Source organism: Rhineura floridana, chromosome 3 (assembly GCF_030035675.1).
Source record: "Rhineura floridana isolate rRhiFlo1 chromosome 3, rRhiFlo1.hap2, whole genome shotgun sequence".
Taxonomy (NCBI): domain Eukaryota; kingdom Metazoa; phylum Chordata; class Lepidosauria; order Squamata; family Rhineuridae; genus Rhineura; species Rhineura floridana.
Genome location: NC_084482.1, coordinates 127,309,726 through 127,332,952, shown reverse-complemented (window position 1 = coordinate 127,332,952; position 23,227 = coordinate 127,309,726). Strand labels below are relative to the sequence as shown.

At 44.4% G+C, this 23,227-nt stretch overlaps 3 protein-coding genes across 3 annotated transcripts in view; 2 read left to right on the top strand and 1 right to left on the bottom strand.

Annotated features, from left to right (window-relative positions):
• HYAL3 (hyaluronidase 3) overlaps window positions 1–3,216 on the top strand; it is a 29,080-nt gene extending 25,864 nt beyond the window's left edge. Inside the window, exon 4 of the mRNA XM_061617838.1 lies at window positions 1,363–3,216. Within this exon, the coding sequence (XP_061473822.1) occupies window positions 1,363–1,440 (78 nt within the window). The 3' untranslated portion in view covers window positions 1,441–3,216. The remainder of the gene's footprint in view (window positions 1–1,362) is intronic.
• Window positions 3,217–3,775: 559 nt separating this feature from the next.
• LSMEM2 (leucine rich single-pass membrane protein 2) lies at window positions 3,776–22,479 on the top strand. Its single transcript, XM_061617841.1, has 4 exons — window positions 3,776–3,914; window positions 12,820–12,969; window positions 13,582–13,821; window positions 15,278–22,479. The coding sequence occupies exons 1-4, from the start codon at window positions 3,896–3,898 to the stop codon at window positions 15,403–15,405; spliced, it is 537 nt and encodes a 178-aa protein (XP_061473825.1). The 5' UTR covers window positions 3,776–3,895; the 3' UTR covers window positions 15,406–22,479.
• IFRD2 (interferon related developmental regulator 2) overlaps window positions 14,778–23,227 on the bottom strand; it is a 27,256-nt gene continuing 18,806 nt past the window's right edge. Inside the window, exons 9-12 of the mRNA XM_061617839.1 lie at window positions 20,256–20,393; window positions 19,478–19,606; window positions 19,164–19,259; window positions 14,778–18,709 (exon numbers count right to left, since the gene is read on the bottom strand). Coding sequence (XP_061473823.1) covers window positions 18,629–18,709; window positions 19,164–19,259; window positions 19,478–19,606; window positions 20,256–20,393 — 444 coding nt within the window. The 3' untranslated portion in view covers window positions 14,778–18,628. The remainder of the gene's footprint in view (window positions 18,710–19,163; window positions 19,260–19,477; window positions 19,607–20,255; window positions 20,394–23,227) is intronic.

Here is a 23,227-nt window from a genome sequence, read left to right as displayed (position 1 = left end):
GGTGACTCTTCCATTTTCAGAACAGATTTATGTTCAGATGTAGACAAACAGTGCACACACACTTTCCCTCTACCATATTGTGCACTAAAAGCTGAAATAATCACAATTGTCAGGTACTATTTTTAAAAGCATCTTTGGAGACGTGCATGTAAGAGGGAGAGGCCAGAGCTTTGTGGTTGAGCATATGGCTTTTTAATGCAGAAATGTCCTAGGTTTAATCCCTGGCACCTCCAGCTTTAAAGGATCAAGTTGTAGGAGATGGACCTCTGCCTGAAACCTTGGAGAGCCACTACTAGCAAGAGCAGAGAAAGATGGAAATAGATGGACAACTAATCTGACCTAATATAAGGCAACTTCCTGTGTCCCTTATATTTTACAGAATTATATGGAGATGTGAAACTCTAAAGTGAGGGCTTAGACATTGTTGGGTTTTGAAACTCTGCAGTAAAGCACATTCGGTAAAATAAAGGGACACTTGGCAACCCTAAGAGTTCTATAGCTGTAGCACTGAGGATGCATTTACTTTTCTACGTTCAGAGTTTGTACACGATGTGGCGGATGGAATGCTGAGAAATGGAAGTGTTCCCTACCACCATGATATTAATCCATGTGCTATGCATACTCTTCCTACACTTGTTAACACTATAACTTAAAGTTGATGAATGTCTGGAATACCTTGTCACATCTGCTCTGTCACAACCACTCCCCCCCCGACGTTATTATGTATCTGATAGCTATAAGAAATAGAGTTGGAAGGGCCCTGTCTTAGCACATTGACTTTTTTCCAGTCTGTTTTTAGTTCATTTAGTTGAGCAGCTATTATGCAAGATTCATACTCCTCTCAGCTGTGCTACTGTTGCAAGGACAGCACATTTTCCCAACTGAAACTGCAATATTTGGGTGGGGAAATTGCCATTTCTCAGCTACAAGGCAGTGCTGCTATCATGACTTGAATGCAGTGTAGAGGGTAGATGTGCGACTGTTATGGGCACCGATTGGATAGTGTTCACAAGATTCTCAGTCAAGAACAACTTTTCCCAATGTGGTGCCCTCTAGATATTTTGTACTACAACTCCCATCAATCCCAGCCAGCATGGACAGTGGTCAGGGTTAATGAAAATTGTAGCTCAAAACATCTGGAAGGCATCTGGTTGGGAAAGGCTTGTCAAGAGTGACCTAGCTCTTCCCCTACTTGCACCATTAGTGGGGGGGGGATCTAACTAAAATAAAATTCTTTAGAGGCTGAGACATGTTTATAACCCTTCACCCGAGCTGTATCACCCCTGAGTATGGCTGCACTCAGGTTAGTCTTTAAAAAGAAAGAGTTGTGAGCACTGACAAGACTTTCCTCTTCCCCAACAGGCTGTTGCAATAGATGGGAGAAATCCCCTTGTAAGCAAAAGCACTCAGTTTCTCTTTTTAGCCAATGTGATGCTATAATAGCACTACTTTTAGCCCTCCATGTGACATCATGACCATCTGTTGCCAAAACAATGGACAAGGCTGGGCCCGGGAGCATATACAAGGTCCAAGATTCAATCACCAGCATCTCCTGGAAAAGGGTTCTCACCTATCAGGGCTGGAAAACACCTCTGTCAGAGACCTTGGTGGTGGCTCTCCAGTCATTGGACAGCGCTGGGCTAGATGGACCAATATAGTGCAGCTACATGTGCTGTTTAAATGCTGAAAAGTGTGTCTCCCTGTATATAAGTTTACTGATCTTAGGAATTCTTCAGTTATTGGGAGGCTCTAGTCTGGTTGCTTAGATGCATCTCTGCTGGGTTTTTGTCTCTTTAAATTTACCACATGCTCCTTTTTACTGTCTTGGCAATTCCAAATATGTTCCTATTGGTGTCAGTAAATTCTAACGAGATCATAAGAAGAGTTCTGGTAGTTCAGATCAAGGTTCCATGGAGTCCATCATCCTGTGTCAAACATGGGCCAACCAGATGCTTCCAGGAAACTCACAACAGGGCATGAACAGCCCCCCGTTGTCTGCCCTTCCCTTACCAACAGATAGTCAGAGGCACACTACCCCTGAACCTGGTAAGGTTCAATTTAGGTGTTATAGCTACTTCCATTAGTTATTAAGAACATAATAAGATCAGATCTCAACCCATAGTGGCGTTGATTCAAGAGAGAAGGATTTAAGTGCTTCTTTCAAAACAATAAACCCAACAGCCTCCCAGAATAGATACTAGCATCCCAGCTCCACTAATTCATTTCTTTGTAAATCAAGCCATACTCACATTGTTTTCCTTTCTAGCTAGTCCTCAAGTATCTAAAGCACAATGTTAAAGATAATATAAGAATAATGGTATGATGATTTAATAGATTTAAATGATAACCAGAAATTAGTTTTGTTTTCTGCCACATTTCTTCTGGATTCTTAGGAGTATTAGAGGCTATCATTATATGAATTGCACATTGCCACTAGGCAAAGTGAAAATAATTGAAATTTGAAAACTTTTCAGCCATTTGGATTTTTAAGCCTAATTTCTGTCCCTGAAAAGCTAAATGATATAAGAATTCAGCTGTGTTTGTTTTGGGAGTAAGCCCAACTTGATGGTAGTACATTAGCTTAAAAGATCATTTTCTGGTTGGTTATGTCTGAAAGACTACACAAATGTTTCCATGTGACTGCTTAGGCTTACCTGGATGTTGGGGCATTGGTCATTAACTAGAACAATAGTGGGCTGCTGCTCGGAGAAATCTTGTAATTCCTCTGTCCTGGTTATGTTTGTCTTGGGACTGGGTGTCCTCCTTTTGCCAACTGGAATTGTTCTGAGTTCTTGTATTGTTTCACTTTATTTTTGAGTGTTGAATATCAACAGCATCAGCAGGCAGATGCAAAGTATCAGATAAATATTGAGCTCAACTGACTAATACACATTCAAAGAGCAAAGGGCGAATTGTGAGTGATAGATAGGAGGCTTCAAAATGCATGGCAGCAGATTTTTGGATATATCTGTGAGGCAAATGTTTGTTCACGCTTGTTTCTATTTCAAGCAAGGAGAAATGTTATCTGAAGATCATTGTTCTGGCTCTAACTTGGTAGCATATATACAAAACTACAAAGGTACAAATATATATTTGGCTCTCTGAGACTTTGTGTCTTCTCCCATTCTCTGTCTGCCTTGTTTTTGTGCATTCCTTGCCCACAGAAGTGTACTGGTTCAAGCACTTTACAATGGAATAAACATTTGTTTTCACTGGCAGAGAGCTAAGTGGTATCTGATGCTGACTGTATTTTGTGTGTGTGTGTGTGGGGGGGGAAGACTCAAGATCCCATCCTTGCATTACACCCCAAAGAACTGATAAAGAATGGGTAAGCAAGAGGCCAGTTTCATTTTGCAGAAGGAAATTATAGCCATGATGCTCCTCTTTGGTAATTTATACTAAACAATGAAAAAAAGGTTTTGAGAAGTGCTCTGAAGATGCCACCATGCTGCTTAGATGCTCACTGTTAGTTATCTAAGAAAAATCTCTGTTCAGAAGGGAGAAGAATCTTGGCTTCTTTCATTTCTCTAGCCTAAAGGCTACAAAATACTTCCCCTCCCCCATACTCACTCCTGCATCCCCAGCTCACTTTTGCTGTGTTTAGGATAAACTGTTTCACTTCTCTCGCCCAAAGTAGCCTTACTCCATCTTCCCAGCTTGTTCTCTTTCCCAGCACTCACTTAATATAGCCCCTGCTATATCCTCTCCAGCCCCTCTGTTCTGTCTCTATCTATAGCTCCTCCTTGGGCTCCTCTTAATTCCTATTTTAAGCCCAAGCAGCTGATATGACAGGCAGAAGCCTGTGTTTACTTTCCCATCAGGTCCCAGGGGGATCTGTGCATAGGCCCCTCACAGCTTCTGGAACAGCCACGGGCATAGGCGTCTGACTGTACGGATGTCCAACATTGGAGAAGGTATGGTCTGTTTTGGGGTTGGGTTGTAAGCAGAGCAATTAATGCTGGAGAAGGGACAGTCCTCCTGTTGGAGAGACATTGCATCTTCTTGGAGGACTACAGAACTCAAGCAGGAAGGCTGATTCTCCTGCGATTCCAGTGATATGACAGCTGGGCCTCTGCAATGTTCAAAGGACAGAGTACAGGTTGTCTGTTACTGCCATTGGCACACTGAGCAGTGATGACAGCTGGAATCAGAGAGAATCTAGGCTGGTCTTAGCTTAAGGTGGGGTGGGGAGACTCCTGACTTAGGTGAATGTGTTGCTGTTAACAGACCTGAGACTCCAGAGAGCTTGTCTTGGTTGGTGGCTGGTTTTGGTGCAGAGCTGAGAAATTTAAAGCAGAAGGTAGGAAACATGCTACTTAAAGGTGAACAAGTTCAAAAGAGCGAAACACTTAGTCCAGAAGAGCCCAATCCTCTGCCAAGTACAAGCAAGAGGGAGGAAAATGCTCTAGTTGCGAGTCTATTTTGCTGAGGTTTAAGACCGTCTCTCTCCTCCCACCCCCTACACAGACACTCACTTGCTGGCTCTCTCAGATATGGCTGAGTCACTCCTGCATCTTCAGTGCAACGCGTGAAAGCCTGTCATGTGCAGTCTAGTCAGAGTTACCAGGTTCTGATTGAACAGCCGTGTGGGAGCCCATTACCAAACTTCTGTTGTAACATTTATCCACCACCCCCTACTGTCCAGTTTGCTGTTTCAAGCAAGACTCCAGTTCCAATCTCCTCCCTCCAAATCAATCAAGGTGGCTGGGTGGGACTATTTAGCCTAGGGGCAAGAGTCAGCCTTGGGGCCTGTTGTCTTTGTCCCATTGCCATTGAAGCAATGGTCATAGTCTCTTGCCCACACAGCTGCTGAATGTAGTAGCAGATAGATGCTATACAGACCTCACAGGGGTTTCAAAACAGGCTTGTGGTGTTTTACAAGACAATCTGTTCTTGAGGTAGGTGGACAAGTGCTCCCATCCCCCCACACCCACCCCATCAACATAGGGCAATAGGGCCTGATTCACACTATTGCTTCTCAGTGGCCCTAATTGCAATTCAAATTAAGTCCATCAAAAGTTGCTTCCTGCATTCTCAGCCACAAGGAAGACAGCCTTTACATGCTCAAATCTCACACATCATTGCATTATGAGTGAAATGTTGAAATCAATACCAGCATAAACCGCTCATAGGAGATGCAGCTTTGTTCTTCTTGGTGTTCATTGCATATATATATCCACGGGCCTTTCATTGCGTTCCCCGCCTGAGGAAATGCTATATTGGTAAAATGCACGTCAGGTATCTTACAGTGTGTAGCAGAACTGAAAAGTGAAGAAACCACAGGGGGAAATGCAAAAGTTGTTTCTTAGGATTTAAATTAACTAAGCTGCTGCAAGAAAGATGATGGGCCCTAAAAATGTAGCAGGATATTTAATAGACCAAATCCAGCTCTAGCTGGTGAAAATAAATAGGCTAGAACACTTCTATGTAATTTTGCACATAGTTTTTCCTCTTTTCATGGAATATTTTTGTATGGCAGAAAAAATTCAAACTTGTGAGCCACCCTTTGCAGTCTGAAGTAGTACAGTCCAGACATAGGCCTCGTTCTGATAAGTCCCACTAAAATAATGGGCCTAAAATGGCACAGCTAAATGCTTAATAATTTTGACGCGACTGAAGCACTGTTCAGAAATTCTCAATATGTAGGAAGGAATCATATCTCTTAGGATCACATGCCCAGCCCCCTAGAATTATTGAGTGTGGATGTCTGCAAAGGAGCAACTAACCATGTCCTACTGAATGCACATAGGTGCTTGCTGCAGTTGGGGGCCCTACCTGCACAATAGGGAATCCTGATTTCCATGGAGCACCTACAAATTCAACTGTGCATGACTTGACACCCCTCTGCAGATGTCTGCTTTCAGCTCAGACACTGGGAGTAGGGCTGGTGGGGTGTGTGATATTACAGGTAAGATCAGGTGGTGACGTCTGCCCCCCCTCGCCAGGTCCAACTTTAATGGGAATGCCTCATTTAATTCCTTAGTTAAGTTCTTATTGTCATTCACAGTGGTCATAACTACTCCGTAGTACAACCATATTTTTAAGATCAATTAACAGGTGGTTTGCTTCCTAACCATCTATAGGCCAAGTTGACATATGCCATAGCTAGTAACAGGAGGTAACCATTTTGTCCACACACAAGGGCCTTATTAAAAGGACCATATTTTTCCACTCAACCAAAACATTTTTCTGGCAGGATTCTACAATTCTGTAATTGTTATTGTCTATAATTAACCTGTTATTTTGATGAATTAACAAGGCATGTTATCTGTATAGGCACTCATGTAGTGTGCAACTCACCTCTTTCATAGTTAAAACACCCTTAAAGTGGCCAAAAATCTTTTTAAGTTACATTTAAAATAATCTTGATTTAAAATCCATTATGAGTAAACATATTTTTCAGGTGTGCCTTCTGTGCCTTTAATAGATGCACAGCAAACAAATTCAACAGATGGGGGGTTGGTTTCCCTCGCAGAGAAGCAGAAGCAGAGAAAACAGCGCTTGTTCAATTTGTCTTATCCTGTGATTAAAGGTATAGGAATCCTGCTTGGGAAAGGGTGACACTGCTGTGCAAATGCATTCTAAATGTGTTAATCAGTTCCTTAAAGTGTAATTATGCTGTCATCTCCTTTGTGTCCTTGATAAATATGATTCTAAAGTGCCTATAAGTTTGAGCCAAGATCTAGTTGGCAACACTTATGTAATCAGGACAGCATTCTTACCAAGGGGTAGGTTTGCCAACTTAGCCCCCCCCTCCACTGCCAATGGCAGGCCATTGTTCCTTCAACAACTATTTAGCAGACAAAACTTTCACAATCTGGGCATCAGCAATCAGGAAAAGCTTCGCCTGCTGAATTTTAGCTTGTGTCACCATTAAAGAGCTTGGAAAAGCCAAAACAACAAGAAGTAAATGAACAAAGATTCAGTAAATAGGAAAAGTTCTTCAAAGTGACGGTGAAAGCATTAAGCTGCTCTTTGGAAGGCAAGGAATGACAGCAGCATAGCAGTAGCAGTTTCTGTAGCTTGACAAATGGGCCTCTGGGTCATGCGTCATCTATACAATCAGGCCATGGGAAGAAGCCAATGGTTATATTAAGGGACAAGGGCTTATTACGCAGGCCACAGGGATACAGCCCAGGATACCATCCCTGCTAATGAGGTACTGAAGATTCTGTTCCTGTGTGTGCTGCTAAGCAGCTGAAATAGGAAAGGGTAGAACACAGGAAGGGTAAGTGTTACATATTCTCTTACACGGCAGAATCAGAAGTCAGGGTGCTTTAGCTGTCAGGGTAATAGAAGATAGTCTTCAGGCTCACAAGCACTGTGTGTGTGTGTGGGGGTCTCAGTCTTTCCCAGTCAATCCCCTTCCAAGGGCCTTGTTCTATCTCACATGAAATGGGTAAAAGAGCTGCTGCTGCTGCCGTTGGTGCATCGGCTACTACATGACAAATAGACCAGCGAGTGAAACAAAAGAAAGCACTTATGAGCAACAGGGTGCTTTTTCTACATGTGAACAGATTCAGACATTTAACTCAAATCAGTATTTCATTCAAGATGGGCAAGAGAAGCAGGGTGTAACTAGACTTTTACAACATAAAATCTGTATATTGAACCAAAATAGCATAATTTGATCATTTGTTGGACTATGTAGTGCAACTTGAGCAAAGACATGTGTCTAGTGGGGCGTGGGAGAGAGATTAATTTTCTTTCCTACTATGATGGAGGATGGCAAAAAGGGAATGGAGTGCATGGGCAACGGCTGTGTGAGCGTGCAACCAAGAGCTGAAATCAGGGAGAAATGGGATAATTGACACATGCTAATTCAATGTGAACTTGGCTTGTTGTGGACTGTGACCCAATTCTTAGGTCTGGCTTACCTTGAGCACAACAACTGCTGTGCTCATATTCCTCCAAGGAGCATGCGTATCACCTGCACACTCAGAGTCATAGAATAGTAGAGTTGGAAGGGGCCTACAAGGCCATCAAGTCCAACCCCCTGCTCAATGCAGGGATCCAAAACAGCATTTCCGACAGATGGCTGTCCAGCTGCCTCTTGAATGCCTCCAGTGTCAGAGAGCACACTACCTCTCTAGGTAATTGGGTCCATTGTCGTATGGCTCTAACAGTTAGGAACTTTTTCCTGACGTCCAATCTGGCTTCCTGCAACTTGAGCCCATTATTCCGTGTCCTGCACTCTGGGATGATTGAGAAGAGATCCCGGCCCTCCTCTGTGTGACAACCTTACATGTACTTGAAGAGTGCTATCATATCTCCCCTTAGTCTTCTCTTCTCCAAGCTAAACATGCCCAGTTCTTTCAGTCTCTCCTCATAGGGCTTGGTTTCTAGTCCTCTGATCATCCTTGTTGCCCTCCTCTGAATCTGTTCCAGTTTGTCTGCATGCTTCTTGAAGTGCGGAGACCAGAACTGGACGCAGTATTCAAGATGAGGCCTAAGCAGTGCTGAATAGAGGGGAAAGTAATACTTCACGCGATTTGGAAACTACACTTCTGTTAATGCAGCCTAATATAGCATTTGCCTTTTTTGCAGCCACATCACACTGTTGGCTCGTATTCAGCTTGTGATCAACGACAATTTCAAGATCCTTCTCACTTGTCGTATGGCTGAGCCAAGTATTCCCCCATCTTATCATGGTGCATTTGGTTTCTTTTTCCTAAGTGTAGAACTTTGCATTTCTCCCCGTTGAATTTCATTCTGTTGTTTTCTGACCAATGCTCCAGCCTATCAAGGTCCCTTTGAATTTTGTTTCAGTCTTCCACGGTATTAGCTGTGCCCCCCAATTTTTTATCATCTGCAAATGTGATAAGCATGCTCTGTACCTCATCCTCCAAGTTGTTAATAAAAATGTTGAAGAGCACTGGGCCCAGGACAGAGCCCTGTGGTACCCCACTCGTTACTTCCGGCCAGTTTGAGAAGGAACCATTGATAAGCACTCTTTGAGTACAATTCTGGAGCCAACCATGGATCCACCTGATAGTTGTTCCATCCAGCCCACATTTAGCTAGCTTGCTAATCAGAATATCATGGGGCACTTTGTCAAAAGCTTTGCTGAAGTTGAGATACATGTCCACGGCATTCCCACAGTCTACAAGGGAGGTTACCTGATCAAAAAATGAGATAAGATTAGTTTGGCAGGATTTGTTCTTCATAAATCCATGTTGGCTTTTAGTAATCGCTACATTGTTTTCAAGGTGGTTACAGATTTACTGCTTTATAATCTGCTCCAGAGTTTTTCCAGGGATTGATGTTAGACTGACTGGTCTGTAATTCCCTGGTTCCTCCTTTTTGCCCTTTTTGAAGACATTAGGTCTCCTCCAGTCATCCACCACTTCACCAGTCCTCCACGGTTTCGTAAAGATAATAGACAGTGGTTCTGAAAGTTCTTCAGCCAGTTCCTTCAATACTCTAGGATGCAGTTTATCGGGCCCTGCTGATTTGAACTCGTTCAAAGTGATTAGGTATTCCTTGACCACTATCAATCTCAAGCTCCAATCCTGTCCCTCGGGTTCATGTTTGGGAGAAGACTGAGCCAAAGTAGGAATTGAGCACTTCTGCCTTTTCTTTGTCATCTGTTATCATTTTACCATCCTCACTGAGTAGCTGTGCCATCATTTCCTTTTGTCTGTCTGTTACTATGGATGTACCTGAAGAAAGCTTTTTTGTTGCTTTTAGCATCCCTCCCTAACCTCAGCACACTCTCAGCTTTAGTCTTCCTAACACCATCCCTGCAATTCCATGATACCTGCCTGTACTCTTCCTTTGTGGCCTGGCCTTTCCACTTCTTGTATGTGTCCTTTTTGTTTTCAGGTCATCTCTAAGCTTTTTGTGAAGCCACATTGGCTTCTTCTGCTGTTTTCCCCCTTTTTTCCCTGTTGGAATTGCTTGCCATTGCGCTTTTAGAATTTCCTTTTTTAGAAACTCCCACCCATCTTGGACTCCTTTTCTCATTAGGGTTGCTTGCCATGGAACTGTACTTACAATTGTTCTGAGTTTATTAAAATCAGCTTTCCTGAAGTCCAGGGTGCGCGTATGGCTACTCTCAGCTTTTGCTTCTGTTAAAATCAAGAATTCAAGTATGGTGTGGTCACTTTCCCCCAGAGTTCCCGTAACTGCCACTTCATCCACCAAATCATCTCTGTTGGTTAGAATCAAGTCCAGGATAGCTGATCCTCTGGTTGCTTCCTCCACTTTCTGTAGGAGAAAGTTATCTCCAACACAAGTCAGAAATTTCTTGGAGGGGCCGTGTTTGGCAGAGTTTGTCTCCCAACAGAAATCGAGATAGTTGAAGTCCCCCATTACTACTACATCATGCCTCCTTGAAACATTGGCAATTTGCTTTTCAAAAGTTACATTCTCGTCTTCTCCTTGATTGGGTGGTTGGTAGTAGACTCCAAGCACCACATTCCTTTTATTACTTGCCCCATTAATTTTAATCCAGATACTCTCGGTGGAGCTACCAAGCTCATCTTCCTGTATTTCTGTGCAGGGATATATATTTTTAACATACAACATGACTCCACCTCCTTTTTTATTCCTTCTGTTCTTCTTGAACAAGTTGTATCCTTCAGTTGCTGTATTCCAGTCATGGGAGTCAACCCACCAAGTTTAAGTTATACCTATAAAGTCGTAATTGCCCTCCTGTATTAAGAGTTCAAGTTCATCCTGCTCGTTTCCCATGCTCTGTGCATTAGTATACAGACATCGAAGACCATGTGATTTGTGGCTTGGCTTACTTACTACATTTTTCACTATTAGAGCCGATCCCTCTGTTCCCGTTACAGTGCACAAGCCTTCATCAGTCGTTACCACCAAGTTTATGTCTCCCTCCCCGTTAGGATTCAGTTTAAAGCCCTCCTGATGAACTTCTCCATGCTGTGGCCAAACACATTCTTCCCAGTCCTTGTGAGATGCAACCCATCACTTGCCAGCAGTCCATCTTTCAGGAAGTATAGCCCATGGTCCCAGAATCCAAATCTCTCACGTCGGCACCACCTTCGGAGCCATTCATGCACACGGGGTATTTTTCTTTCCCTTTCTACTTCTCTTCTAAATACTGGAAGGACGGATGAAAAAACTATCTGGGCCCCAAAGTCCTTGAGCTTCCTTCCCAGAGCTTCAAAGTCTGATGTGATTTCTTCATACCTTCATTTGGCAGTATCATTTGTTCCCACATGGATAAGGAGAAAGGGATACCTGTCAGTGGGCTTGATGAGTGATGGCAACCCTTCCGTCACATCTCTAATCCATCCTCCTGGTAGACAGCATACCTGGCGAGTCCACGGATCTTCTCGGCATACTTGGGTTCTGATCCCATGCAGTATGAGTAATTTATTTCAGTCAAAGACCAGCACAGGCTGGCTGTGACAAGTGACTGCTTCTTGCAAGACAAATTGCAGTTCCGTGACTGCCATACCAAAATATAAGTTTGCCATTCTAGTGGCAATGTGAAAAGCCACCATTGTGAAAGATCCCACGCAGTAGGGAGTCTCCCACTACTAGTACTCTTCTCATCTTGTTGTGGGGTGTGGTTTCATTGTCCCTGCTTGATTGAGCTTCAGCCTCTTCCTTGTTGTTGCACGGGGTCTCCTGTAATTCTTCCACCACAGGCTGTCCTCTAGTCTCATCCTCGAGTGGTGGAAAGCGGTTCCATAGTTCCACTGGTGAAGGGTGTCTTCTAGCTCTTCTGCTCCTAACTGTCACCCTTTCCCACAGTTTCCTCCACTTCGTTGCTCCTCTCCAAAGCAGTCTCCTCTTCTGCTACTTCATGCTGTTGCTCTTCCACCTCCACTTCTCTTTGTTGCTGATGTTCCAGAGTTCTGTCTAAGAACTCTTCATCTTCTCTTATAGTCCTCAGTGTGGCCACTTGGTTAGGTGGATGGCAATCTATCCAGATCACAGAGGTGGAATGATCCATGATGCAGGTGAGTGTGCAGAGGCAATTGTTCTATGCAAGGTGATGTGCAATGTAGACCTGTTCTTTCTTTTCTGTATTTCTACAGGATATGCAGTTAAACATTACAAAACCATGTTTTATATAATTATAAAAGGCTACATATTACCTCTCCTTTATGATACTGCATGTTCTAAAGATATATTCTAGAAGACATTAGTCTGGGAACACTCTAAACTCAAAGTAAAGGACCCTGGCGAAAGCTTCTCCCCCACCTTTTTTGAATACAGAAACTGAAATTTATTAACTTTAGGAACAAAACGTATTAGTGGGCCATGGAATAAATTTTCTTAGCACAGATTTTCTGGGCCCATAACCAGCTTTGAATTAGTTAGAAGCTGCAAGTATGTGCCCCAGAGTAAACTAGTAGTAACCTCTCCGAAAATGGTGGCTTGAAGTTGTATTTTTTAAAAAAAACAAAAACAACTACTGTGGGTTTTAGTTATTGGAACACAAATTATTATTTTAGCACCCACCAATTCACAGTACCAGTCGTTCTAGAGGTCTGCTGGAATAACATGGCACTTCTGAAAAAATGGTAGGAGACACTGGTAGAGAAGAGGTGACAGGGAGGGGGCTTCTCCGATACCAGCCAAAAGACTCCTGAGATATTGAAGAAAGAGGGAGACAGGCATCCCTTTTATGTGAAACCTGTGGAGGGTTTCCTTCAAGGGTGACCTCTCCCTGTTGCTGCACAGGGCTAGGAAAATATCAGGACCTCTAGGAAAGATTTGCAGGCTACTTCCCAACTGAAGACAAGACCAGCCACTGACCGGCTGGTAGTCTGGTCTCAGCTGACAGTAGATGTACCTTTACCTCATGCTTGCCAAACCTGTTTTTTTTCTGTGCAGACACCATGGTGAAGGATGCTGCTTCCTCCGATAGGGAACTCACTGAATTCAGTGACAATGTCATGGGAGAAATTAACTTGCATGCAGTAGAGTCCATTAGTGACCTGCATTATGCATCCAGCAGACTTGAGGGTGCCAAGGTCTCAGAAGGTAGGTAGTACACAGCACCCTGCCTGACTCTGTCTAAAGCAGCCTCAGGAGTGTTCATAATAATTAAGAGCAGCTCAGCAGTAACCTTGTTCAGAAGAAGCCCCTAGAACAGTAATGGGTTTTCACCATGAAAAGAGGACATTGTGGGCTGAGCTGGCACTAGGATATTATGTGGGCAATGTACATTTTTCAGCTAAAAGGCCACATTACTTCATGGGCAAACTCCTGGGGGGGGAGCTGCTCGCTAGTGGTGGGCAAGGGGGGAGAGCCAAAGGCAAAAGGGGGCAGAGTAATGGCTTTAACACTTAAGACTCCTTTCCAGCCTTGCAAAAGTCAAAGGTTTCCACATACCCTCACACACGCATCTCAGTCCTTGATCCAGGCAAGCAAGAAGTTGTCACAGTTTCAAGACACATTCGAGCCAGGAAAATAACTTGAGGGTGCAGAGCAAGGGCAGTGAGGGGTGTGGTCTGGGGAGAGCCAAGAGAGCCCACCAGAGAGGCCTAGAGGGCCACATTTTAGTCTCTGTCCCTGAGCTTTCCTACCCCTGGCCTCCGATAAACCAACAGCTGTTTGACCGCTCCTGCTCACACCTTTCCCCTTCTTTTCCAGGGAGCAGCCAATCTCAGCCCAACACTCCATGGACTCCTCAGAGTGCTTCCTCCAAGCACTTCATTTTCCCAAATGAAGGGAACATGTCCTTTCTGCCACTCCAGAATTTTCCGGTCCTCCCTGCGGTCACCTGCTGTCCTTGCTTCAGTCCCACATGTTGCCCCACAGGCTTCTTTGCTCTCCTCGGAGTGCTTGTAGTGGCTAGCCTTGGCCTAGCCACACTGGCTGTGTACCTGAGTGGTAGGTTTGGGACATGGTGGGCTGTTCTTGAGCGGTGTGAAAATAAAGAGCTCATGAGGGGACTCAGCGTCCACCATAGGAATATAAGTGATGAGGATGGCTGGGTGGGAGCCAAACACTTCATGGTCTTAGCAAACCCAGTGTAGATCACATGCAAGAGGAAATTTGGTTGGTATGAAACTGAGGACTCATCATGCCCCATAGTGGTACTTCTGGATAATGCAGGAGAAAACTACTATACAGTAAACTGATAATATATTGTTTCTTAACTGTTCAACTTCTTTGGGCATCCAGCATTAGCATTCACTGAGTAGCATTGCAGTTTAAAACAATAGCTCAAATTATACTGTCCACAGCACATTCAGTCAAATGTCTAAATGAACATAACCACCACAGATCCTGAGCCAGTACTTTTTTCTAGAGGGGGGGACACAATTCATCCTCGAACATTTGAATTACCACTCACCCACTTCCAAGGATGCAGCTGTTGTAAACCTCCCATCATTCTTCCACTCCCAGCTTTCCAAGGAGTTATACCTCAGCCTACAACATGTATGAATCCCAGGGACCCATTTCCACGGGTCACACTAAAAACATTGTTCTCATACCAGACACAAACTGGAAGGCTATGTTGAAATCCAGCACCATGTATTCCTGACTAATGCAATAGCAAGCCTTTTCAAACCATCCATCAACCACTAATGGATTGTTTAACAAAAATGGACTGCTGCCCTCAGCTGGTGTTTTTTAGCTAGATGAATTATAGAATTGGAAGGTACATCAAAAGGTCATCTAGCCTCCCCTCTGCCTGTGTAGGAAAGCCATTACTACAGCATCTTTGATAGGTAGCTATTCAGCTTCTGCTTAAAAACCTCTAATGAAGAAGCAGTCCACCACCAGAAACGTACTGTTCTGGTTACAGCTCTTACAGTGTTGTTTAATTAACACACTGTATATAAGATACTTTGGATTATTTGTATTGGCAGAAACAAACAAGGTTCCTCAAGTTTGCTTTTCGCAAGGCAACATACAAATCTGTTGTGCCCTGGTAGTCACTGCTGTCCAGCATTTAAGAACTCCACAAAGTGTAGGGAATGGTCTTAAGGTGGGCTATTCCCTTCCAAAACGAGAATAGCTCCACTGCCCACAAGAGTATTAATAACTTAAGTGGGCCCTTGAAACCTGGAGGCCGCTAGTCTGATATACAAATCATTTCTCTACAGACTACTAGGTGGATTGCAGATCTCCAACAGACACCCTCTAAAAAGCTTGCGTATAGCATTTGGAAACAGTGTCTCACACACCCAGTCCCTTTAGTGCAATTGGCAAATTTCATCAGCTAAAACTTTCAGGCTCTGCAACACACCAAAGTGACATGTAGTGATGTTTTTAAAAAATGCAAAATAGAGACTGTATGATCAGTTAGTCATGTTGTTTCTACTTCTCTTCTCTACAGTCTTGCAGCGTGAGTCACTCCGTGTCCTTGCCCAGTGGCTGGAGTCTCAAGAGGAGGCCATCCGACAAATGAGAGCTGTGAGCTTACAGCTATGGAGGCAGCTAAATGCCAGTGAACCAGGCACTTAAACCTGAGTTAGAGACAGTCTTACCTCTCAGCCCCAACTTTTTCTCATGGGAGCTTGATTCCAGTGTTGCAGAAGAGGGGGAAATGGACTCACTGCTGGCACATTTTGGCCACTGACATGTGTTGGTCTGAGTTAAGTGATCTCTAAGCAAAAACAAACAAACCCCACAACTCTGTAGAGTCACTAGTGGGTGTTGTTGAGGTTTGTGTGCCCTGTGGGCAGCATTGGCTGCAGGACTGGAAGCTGCCTGGGGAGGGGAGGAGCAGACAGGAAGATACCTTACCTGTAGAGTAGGTAGAGGGTCTTTAACTTTCACCTCAAATTTTCTTTTCTTTATTTGAACACAGTATTTTAAAAGATACCATCAGCACCTTATTTGCATTATATTCCTCTACTTTATACCCACTTTAAATTTTGCCCACGGGGCACCTTTGCAGAGATGTTTTAATAAAACCCACAGCTTCCTTTTGCCAAGGTGTGCTTCTCTCCTGAACAGATCAGCACTGCATTTGCCTAGGCTCTACCTATAAAAAAAGGGACCATCAGCCTACAAACAACTAGGCATAGAGGGAATCCTTGCATTATATCCAGCTGTTAAAAAGGAAGTCACGCTGGCTATCTGTGTCAAAACCTCTATATCATGTGAATTAGACGTATGAGCATGTCCAGTTCCTAATTTATGCCTAATCCACACCCCCTGCTCCACAGAATACAGGAATCACGATACTGGTTTTACAAGACCCTTTCTGCAGAAAAAATGGGTGTATTTTCAAACTGTTCTTCACAAAGGCTAGATTTTATTTTATTTTTAAACAAAAAAGGGATAGCTGAAATTCTCCACATTCTTCTTCTACCTTATGCTCATCTAGATTCTAACCAGTCATGGCAATGAAGACGTATAGACTCCCTGACTTGATGCACCAACCCCAAAGTTCAGAACTGAGCTCAGAGTACAAAAGTTGCAGGAAGCTGGCAGCAAAATCCCAGGTGGCCCCAGCAGTGGAGCTAGAACAACCCCGTAGTTTGGCACTAGGCTAGGGCAAATCCTCCTGAGCAAACAGCTTTCTGTGGGCAACTACTCAAGATGCCTTGTGATCCAAGGGTACATACATTCTTTGTATAGGTCTGCGCAACTCAGCTAGAATCAGAGAATGCCCAGTAAGGAAAGGCACAACACAGCTACTGGGCTGCAGCACCCACAATAGGACACCCCCTAATCATTCTGCAAACATCTATGCAACATGTGATTCTTGCCCCCAGACCTGTACACCACTGCTGATGAAGTCACGTTGACAGGAATATAGTTTTTACCTGCCATAGACAATTTGTTAACTTGATGTCTAATATTTTATCTCGGTTTAATATTAAATAGGACAAAGCTGACATTTTCTGTTGACAACACTATGCAGGCGGGACGATGTGTTTGAGGGAGAAATACAACAAGGTACCTTGAGAAAAAGTGTGACTTCTATTAACTTTGTTCCGTGAACAGCTAAACTATGAGCCACTTCCCCATTCTGGCCAAGAAAGGCTTCTGTGGAGCTCGAAGATTTATGCACATTATACCTTACCCCATTTGGGATGATAAGATCCTAACAATATATATTTTGGAAACCAAAATGAGGGAAGGCAAGGGTGCATTCTATGCAGAATGGTGAGTCAGTGATAGCTCAGAATGCTGCAGGATTCCTCCGTTTGCTGATTTCCTGGTACTCATCTGCAGGGTTAGAATTCTGTGCAATTGAGTGCTGCACAGACTTAGAATTCAGCAGAATATGAAGATACAGATGTGTGTGTGAGAGAGAGAGAGAGAGAGCACACACATGTGAGCAAGCATGGATTATATATATTGGATCAGATCCAGACTAAGGTAGTTGCACTTAAATCCCACTGAAATCAATGGAACTTAAATGCAACTAGCTAGTCTGGATCACACCCGTTATATATAAAAATGGATTTCAGTCTTTACAGCTGCAAAAAGAGGTTTGGAAGCATGTAGACTATGCATGGCAAAAAATGATGAGGGCTAGTAAGAGTTGCAGCTGCCAAAACAGTGCAACACGAGGGCCCCTGCATAACTTCCCCACCCTGAAATAGCAGAGGAAAAATAAAGTATGCAACATGTATCTATATATTCAGAATCCAGCTTTTTGAAGCCAGAAGGGCCCACTGAGCAGGGCAAAGCATTATGTGCCCACTGCTCTTTCTGTTTTGTGCTAGCAAATAAGCCACAAGAAACTTCTCTTGCAACAAGGGAAAGATGCCCCACTTTGGGAAAGAGGAGCTTTCTCGGGCTGGCAATGGGTAGTTCCACAGCACAATGAAAAAGGCTCTTTCTTTGCCCCAAGGCTTTGGCTGGCTTCTAATCCTGCCACCAAAAGTAGGGCAATTTTCCAGAAAGAAGAGAAGCAGCAGCCACACGAGTCTGGAGCAAAACCAAATGTATCATCAAGTGAGAGAATGAAATAATTGCCAGTGATGTACAGGCCACCAGAGGGGCTGCAATGCAAGAGAGAGAGAAAAGAATTAGCAGCTGCATGAGCAGAGAAGAGATACAGCCACCTTCATAGTGTTGTCAACCCAGCCTTTAATCAACTACTATGCTGATTTCTAATGCACATTTCATTCATTCACAAGGAAAAATAACTTCAACACCGGAGGGGAATAACCCAAGGCACCCAACCTCAAGCCAGTCCTTTCACTGCCTCCATCCTGGACACTGCAGTCTTTAGCCTCACAACTAAGCCAGCCTCCTGGATTGAGGACATCACTGGGAAGTCCACACTGCAGAAAGGGGTGGGAAGAAGATCCAGTCCTTGATTTCACTGCATAGGCTGCAATAGCAGAATGCGTTCAGCAATGGAGACAGAGGAAAAAGACAAGGCTTAAATCACTGGCTTAAAAAAGCAGTGGGGGGGGAAGAAGACCCCCCCCAACCTCGCTTAGATTTTTTTGTTAAAAAAATTAAAATGGCACCTGCCCATTGCTATCCCACCATGATTCAAACATTCAGGACATTTAAATACTATTCTGTACATATATAAAAGCCCCCAGACAATGGTGGGGGAGTAGAGAGGGCATGGCACAAGCCCATTTTTTGTAATGAGTTGAGGCAATGGGGTTCCTTTGCCCCAAGCTCTCCCTCCACCCACAATGTCACAGTGGTCCAGGTCTGAAGTTCATTGGCTTGAGTGGAAGGCAGCAGAGGAGGAAACAAGTTCCCCTCAAAGGACATCCGCTCGCTTATCTCGAACACGGCTCCTTGCTTTTGTCCGGGCCTTGAAGGCAGCTGAGTTGTACAGGTGCTGGCGGGGATAGAGAAAGAGAGATGGGAACATAAGAAGAGCTCTGCTAGATCAGACCAAAAGGTACATCAAGTCCAACATTGCGTCTACGGAAGAAGCCAGTCAGATGCCTCCGGGATGTTCACAGACATCTGGGATGTTAAGGCAACACCACAGCCCAACCCCCTGCTTTTTCTCCCTGATATATACACTGGTTTCTGCAGGCCATCTCCACATAGTCTGGAGACTTCAGCTACACTGGGTTTTGCTATTGCGTTTTGAGTTTAGGGCTTGAAGAATCAGAGTGGACACGCATGCTGTGTTCTTGTCACATCTTTAGGTATCCATGGCAAGCTGCCATTTGTGGGCAAGATGCATAGTTTCCTGGCGTTGTAGGAAAAAAGCCTGCAGAGCTTGAAAGAACCAAGCAAGGCAGCCAATAGCCATAGAAATTCTAGGACCACTGCTGACCTACCTTCTCAAAGCGTGAGATCTTGCTGACTTTAATTGCCGCAGCATCCAGCACTAGCGGGGGGCCCAGCTCAAATATCTCACGCAGGAGCTCATTGTTCTGGGAACAAGATGACAACATCCATTAGGCGGAATCTTGGAGCCAAAAGAGGAGCAGCTGAGCAGGTCCCCACAGGTTCAACTGCATGCAGGCAGTGAAGGTCAACTCTGGGGCAACTGGATCTCCAACGTGCATTGCTCTGTGTACAACACCAGCTACAAATGCCTCCCCTCCAATTTCTTTCCTCAGGGGCCACACGTGGATTCCTTCGCCCTTACCTGAAGGTGGTGCCTGACCCCAGAACCAAGAGCCTCTTTGAAGGCATTGTATGTTCTTCTCCTTGCCCAGCTGTCCACATACATACACTCCAGTCCAAACTTGATGGTCTCCTCATGGCACTCCCCATTCTGGAGCAGGAGAAAATGCAGTTGGAGACTCCATAGAGAAAATAAAAGAGCAGAAGCTCACCCCACCCCACCTCTCATGAGGAAAGCTCAGCACCATGTTGTCTCAGTCAATGCTTGCTTCATGGACATTAAATGCACCACAGGATAGTCATTTATGGATATTTCCAATTCCATGCAAGCATTGGTTCTGCCAAAGTGCCAACCACAAGGGTTCTGGACAAAACTGACTCTTGAATACAGGACCCTGAAAAGCAGGGCGGCCTAGCTGCCCTAAGCAATGTTGTTCCTTTTAGCATCAAGGGAGTGGCAGGACAGTAATACCTTTCCTCAGCCCTCAGGAGGGGAGGAGAGCCTCTACTAATAGGCCCCCCTCCCCCATTTCCAGGAACATAGGGATAGCACAAAGCTTGAATCCAAGACGGATTTTGGAACCTATTTTGAACTCTGGGCCATAACTGTGGGGGGAAGGGGGGAATGCCTCTTAAACATGCACAAAGTGTATTTCTCTTAACAGTAAATGGCCACATTGGGGTGATGGGAGCACAAAGATCTAAAGTTGCCCATCTTTGGGGAAATTTAAGAGCTGAAGCAATGATTGGGGAAGAGGCCTCTTCTGAACTATGCAAGAAGTGCAAGCCAGGCTAGGCACCTCAATGAAATGCAGCACATCACGAAAGATGGAGCGTTGCTTGCGTCGGTCAGTCTTGGCTCGGTACTTATTGCTGTCTGTGGCCAGGGCTTTCAGTTTTGTACACAGCAGGTCAGTGTCCTCATAAAAGAAATCCTCCTATGGCAAAAATGAGAAGAAGAAGTCAACCAGAAGCTTTCACTTGCAGGCCGCAGGCCACTCAACAGGCAGTGAGTGGTGTACAAGGATACAGAGGATATAGCTCTTGTTTTATTTTTCTGTATCCCTATCTCACAATTCCTTCAGAAAATCCACTGGGGGATAAAACTGTGCTCCTAGTGTTCCCTTATCAAGGTACGTACTTGTTCAGGTCTATATGCGCTTAGTTACAATAAGGGAATGGGATCCTATGCCTCAAATCTATTGAGTGAATACAGAGTAGGGATCTGAGGAATTAGATTACTGTGAATTTCAGTGCAAACAGATCTGATCCACACCTCCTGAACAAATGTGCAGATTGGAAAGTACTCACGCTTTAGATTTCACACTTCTCCGAAATTTGTAATACAATGCTCAGGTTTTTTTTTAAACCAGCATGCATTGTTGGCAGGCTGGCTATGAGCCTATAAACCTGAGAGACACTCCACCCCAACATGGCCTATATGATTTTTTGAAATGGCTTCAGTTTGGTTCATTTTACAAAGATGCTGCTTGAGACCTGATGGAAAAAGTAGCTGAAAGAAGTCTATCATTTCAGCCGAGAGGATGTTACCAGTCATATGCACAGGACATGACCTTTGGCAATCTGATCAATGCAATCCCAAAAGTAATTGTAAAAGTTTGGCCCAATAAGAGAAGCCCATTGCATCAAGCTAGCTAAAAGGTGAATGCCACCACCTGTCTTCACAAAAGAAAAGCCCATTACCCTGACCATACGACTCATAATAGGTATGGAAATTAAGGAAGGACACCTGCCTGAGCCAATCAATTCTGTATTCTCCTTTGAGGCTTTTGTCCAGAAAGGTATAAAAAATTGACTCCTAGAAACATGTTCTGGGTCCTGGTTGCCCAGTTCCACTATGAAATCACCTGCTGAATGGCTGTTCTGGGCTCTGGGTCTTGGTCACCCACCCTGCTGAATATCACTCTACCTCAAATCGCCTGCTGAATCACTTAGCCAGTCAGAACCCAGAGACTCTCCCTGCTCTACCTTCACGGTCGCTGGACCCCTGCCTGCTGAAACAGAGGCTCCTACTTGCTGAAGCTGCTTCAAAAGCTCTTTTCAGGGCTCCACTACTTTTCCTGCATTGCTCTGGACCTTTGCTAGCCAAAGCAGAGATCCAAGAAGCCATTTCAGGACCCCTGCCTGCTGCATTGGCTGTTCCCTGGTGTGACAGGAATCTCAATGGGCTCCAGTTCTATTTCTAGATTGCCCCATCAGGGCTGGGAAAGGTATATCTCGCTCTCTATCCTGTCTTCTGGAGGTCCTTTCCCTACAAATTGTAACCTCCACATCTGCTCCCTTTGCCTATCTTTGACTGTGTGTGTGTGTGTGTGTGTGTGTGTGTGTTTGTGTGTGTGTGAGAGTGTGAGAGTGTGAGAGTGTGAGAGAGTGAGTGAGTGAGTGAGTGAGTGAGTGAGTGAGTGAGTGAGTGAGTGAGTGAGTGAGTGAGTGAGTGAGTGAGTGAGTGAGTGAGTGAGTGAGTGAGTGAGTGAGTGAGTGAGTGAGTGAGTGAGTGAGTGAGTGAGTGTGTGTGTGTGTGTGTGTGTGTGTGTGTGTGTGTGTGTGTGTGTGTGTGTGTGTGTGTGTGTGTGTGTGTGTGTGTGTGTGTGTGTGTGTGTGTGTGTGTGTGTGTGTGTGTGTGTGTGTGTGTGTGTTTGAAAAGCCATGCTCTGGTCCTCCCTGCCCAGCTATGCATGACTGAGGCCTAGTCTGCAAAGCGAGCCCAGACAGAGAGAGAACAGGCAGGCTAGTGTACCTTCCTCAGTTGTGCTGAACTCTACTCCCTACCCCATCTCTTCTGATGCCTTGTGTGCTTGTTCCTTTGTGTGTTTGTATGCTGAGTGTGTATATGAGTTCAGCTATGATTAGGTTTATGTACGTAATTCCCTCACACATTGTTACTGAGCTATCCCCATTGATGTCAATAGATATGTAATGCTACTGAGCTATTCCCCATTGAAGTGTTAAATGTATATATTTTGATTCTGTGTGTATATGCTCAATAAATAACCCCATGTTTAAGATCTGTGTGAGTGTAAGTTACTGGGTAAATCTGCCAAGACACATTATTGCCAATGTCTAAAGATCCTAATTCACAAGACTTATAGAATGTGTGGATGTAAAAACATGTGTCAGCAAGACTCCTTTGTAAACAGCATTTACAAAATGCATACTTTAGGATAAAATACATTTAGTAATGCGCACACCAAGATAAAATGTGTTTTGTCATAAAATATGCCATTTAAACATTACCTCCTTAAAACAAAAACTCAGATTAATGTGGTAATAAAACTCCTTATGAGTGAGCTCATGCAAAATTTACACAGAAAACAAACTGGTCCATCCATCCTTAGGATAGACTCACACATTTTGACCAGAACAGTGGTTCCCAACCTGGGGGCCGGGACCCCTGGGGGGCTGCAAAGTAATCCAGAGGGGGCCGTGAACAGTAAAGAAATGAATTATTTCTTGTTCAAGGCCCCCTCTGGATTACTTCGCGACCCCCCTGGGGGTCCCGGCCCCCAGGTTGGGAACCACTGCCATAAGCATCTGGTTGGCTGCTGTGAGAACAGGAGGCTGGACTAGAAGGTTCTCTGATCTTCAAGAGGACTTCTTGCGTACTTGTGACCCTGAGGCCTTTGCCAATAGGCTAAGAAAAAACAGAGCCCTGCTAGATCAGACCAAAGACTTATCTACTCGAGCAACCTGTTCCAACAGTGGCCAATCAGATGTCTCTGGGAAGGCAACAGACCTCTCCTGTTGTTGCTCC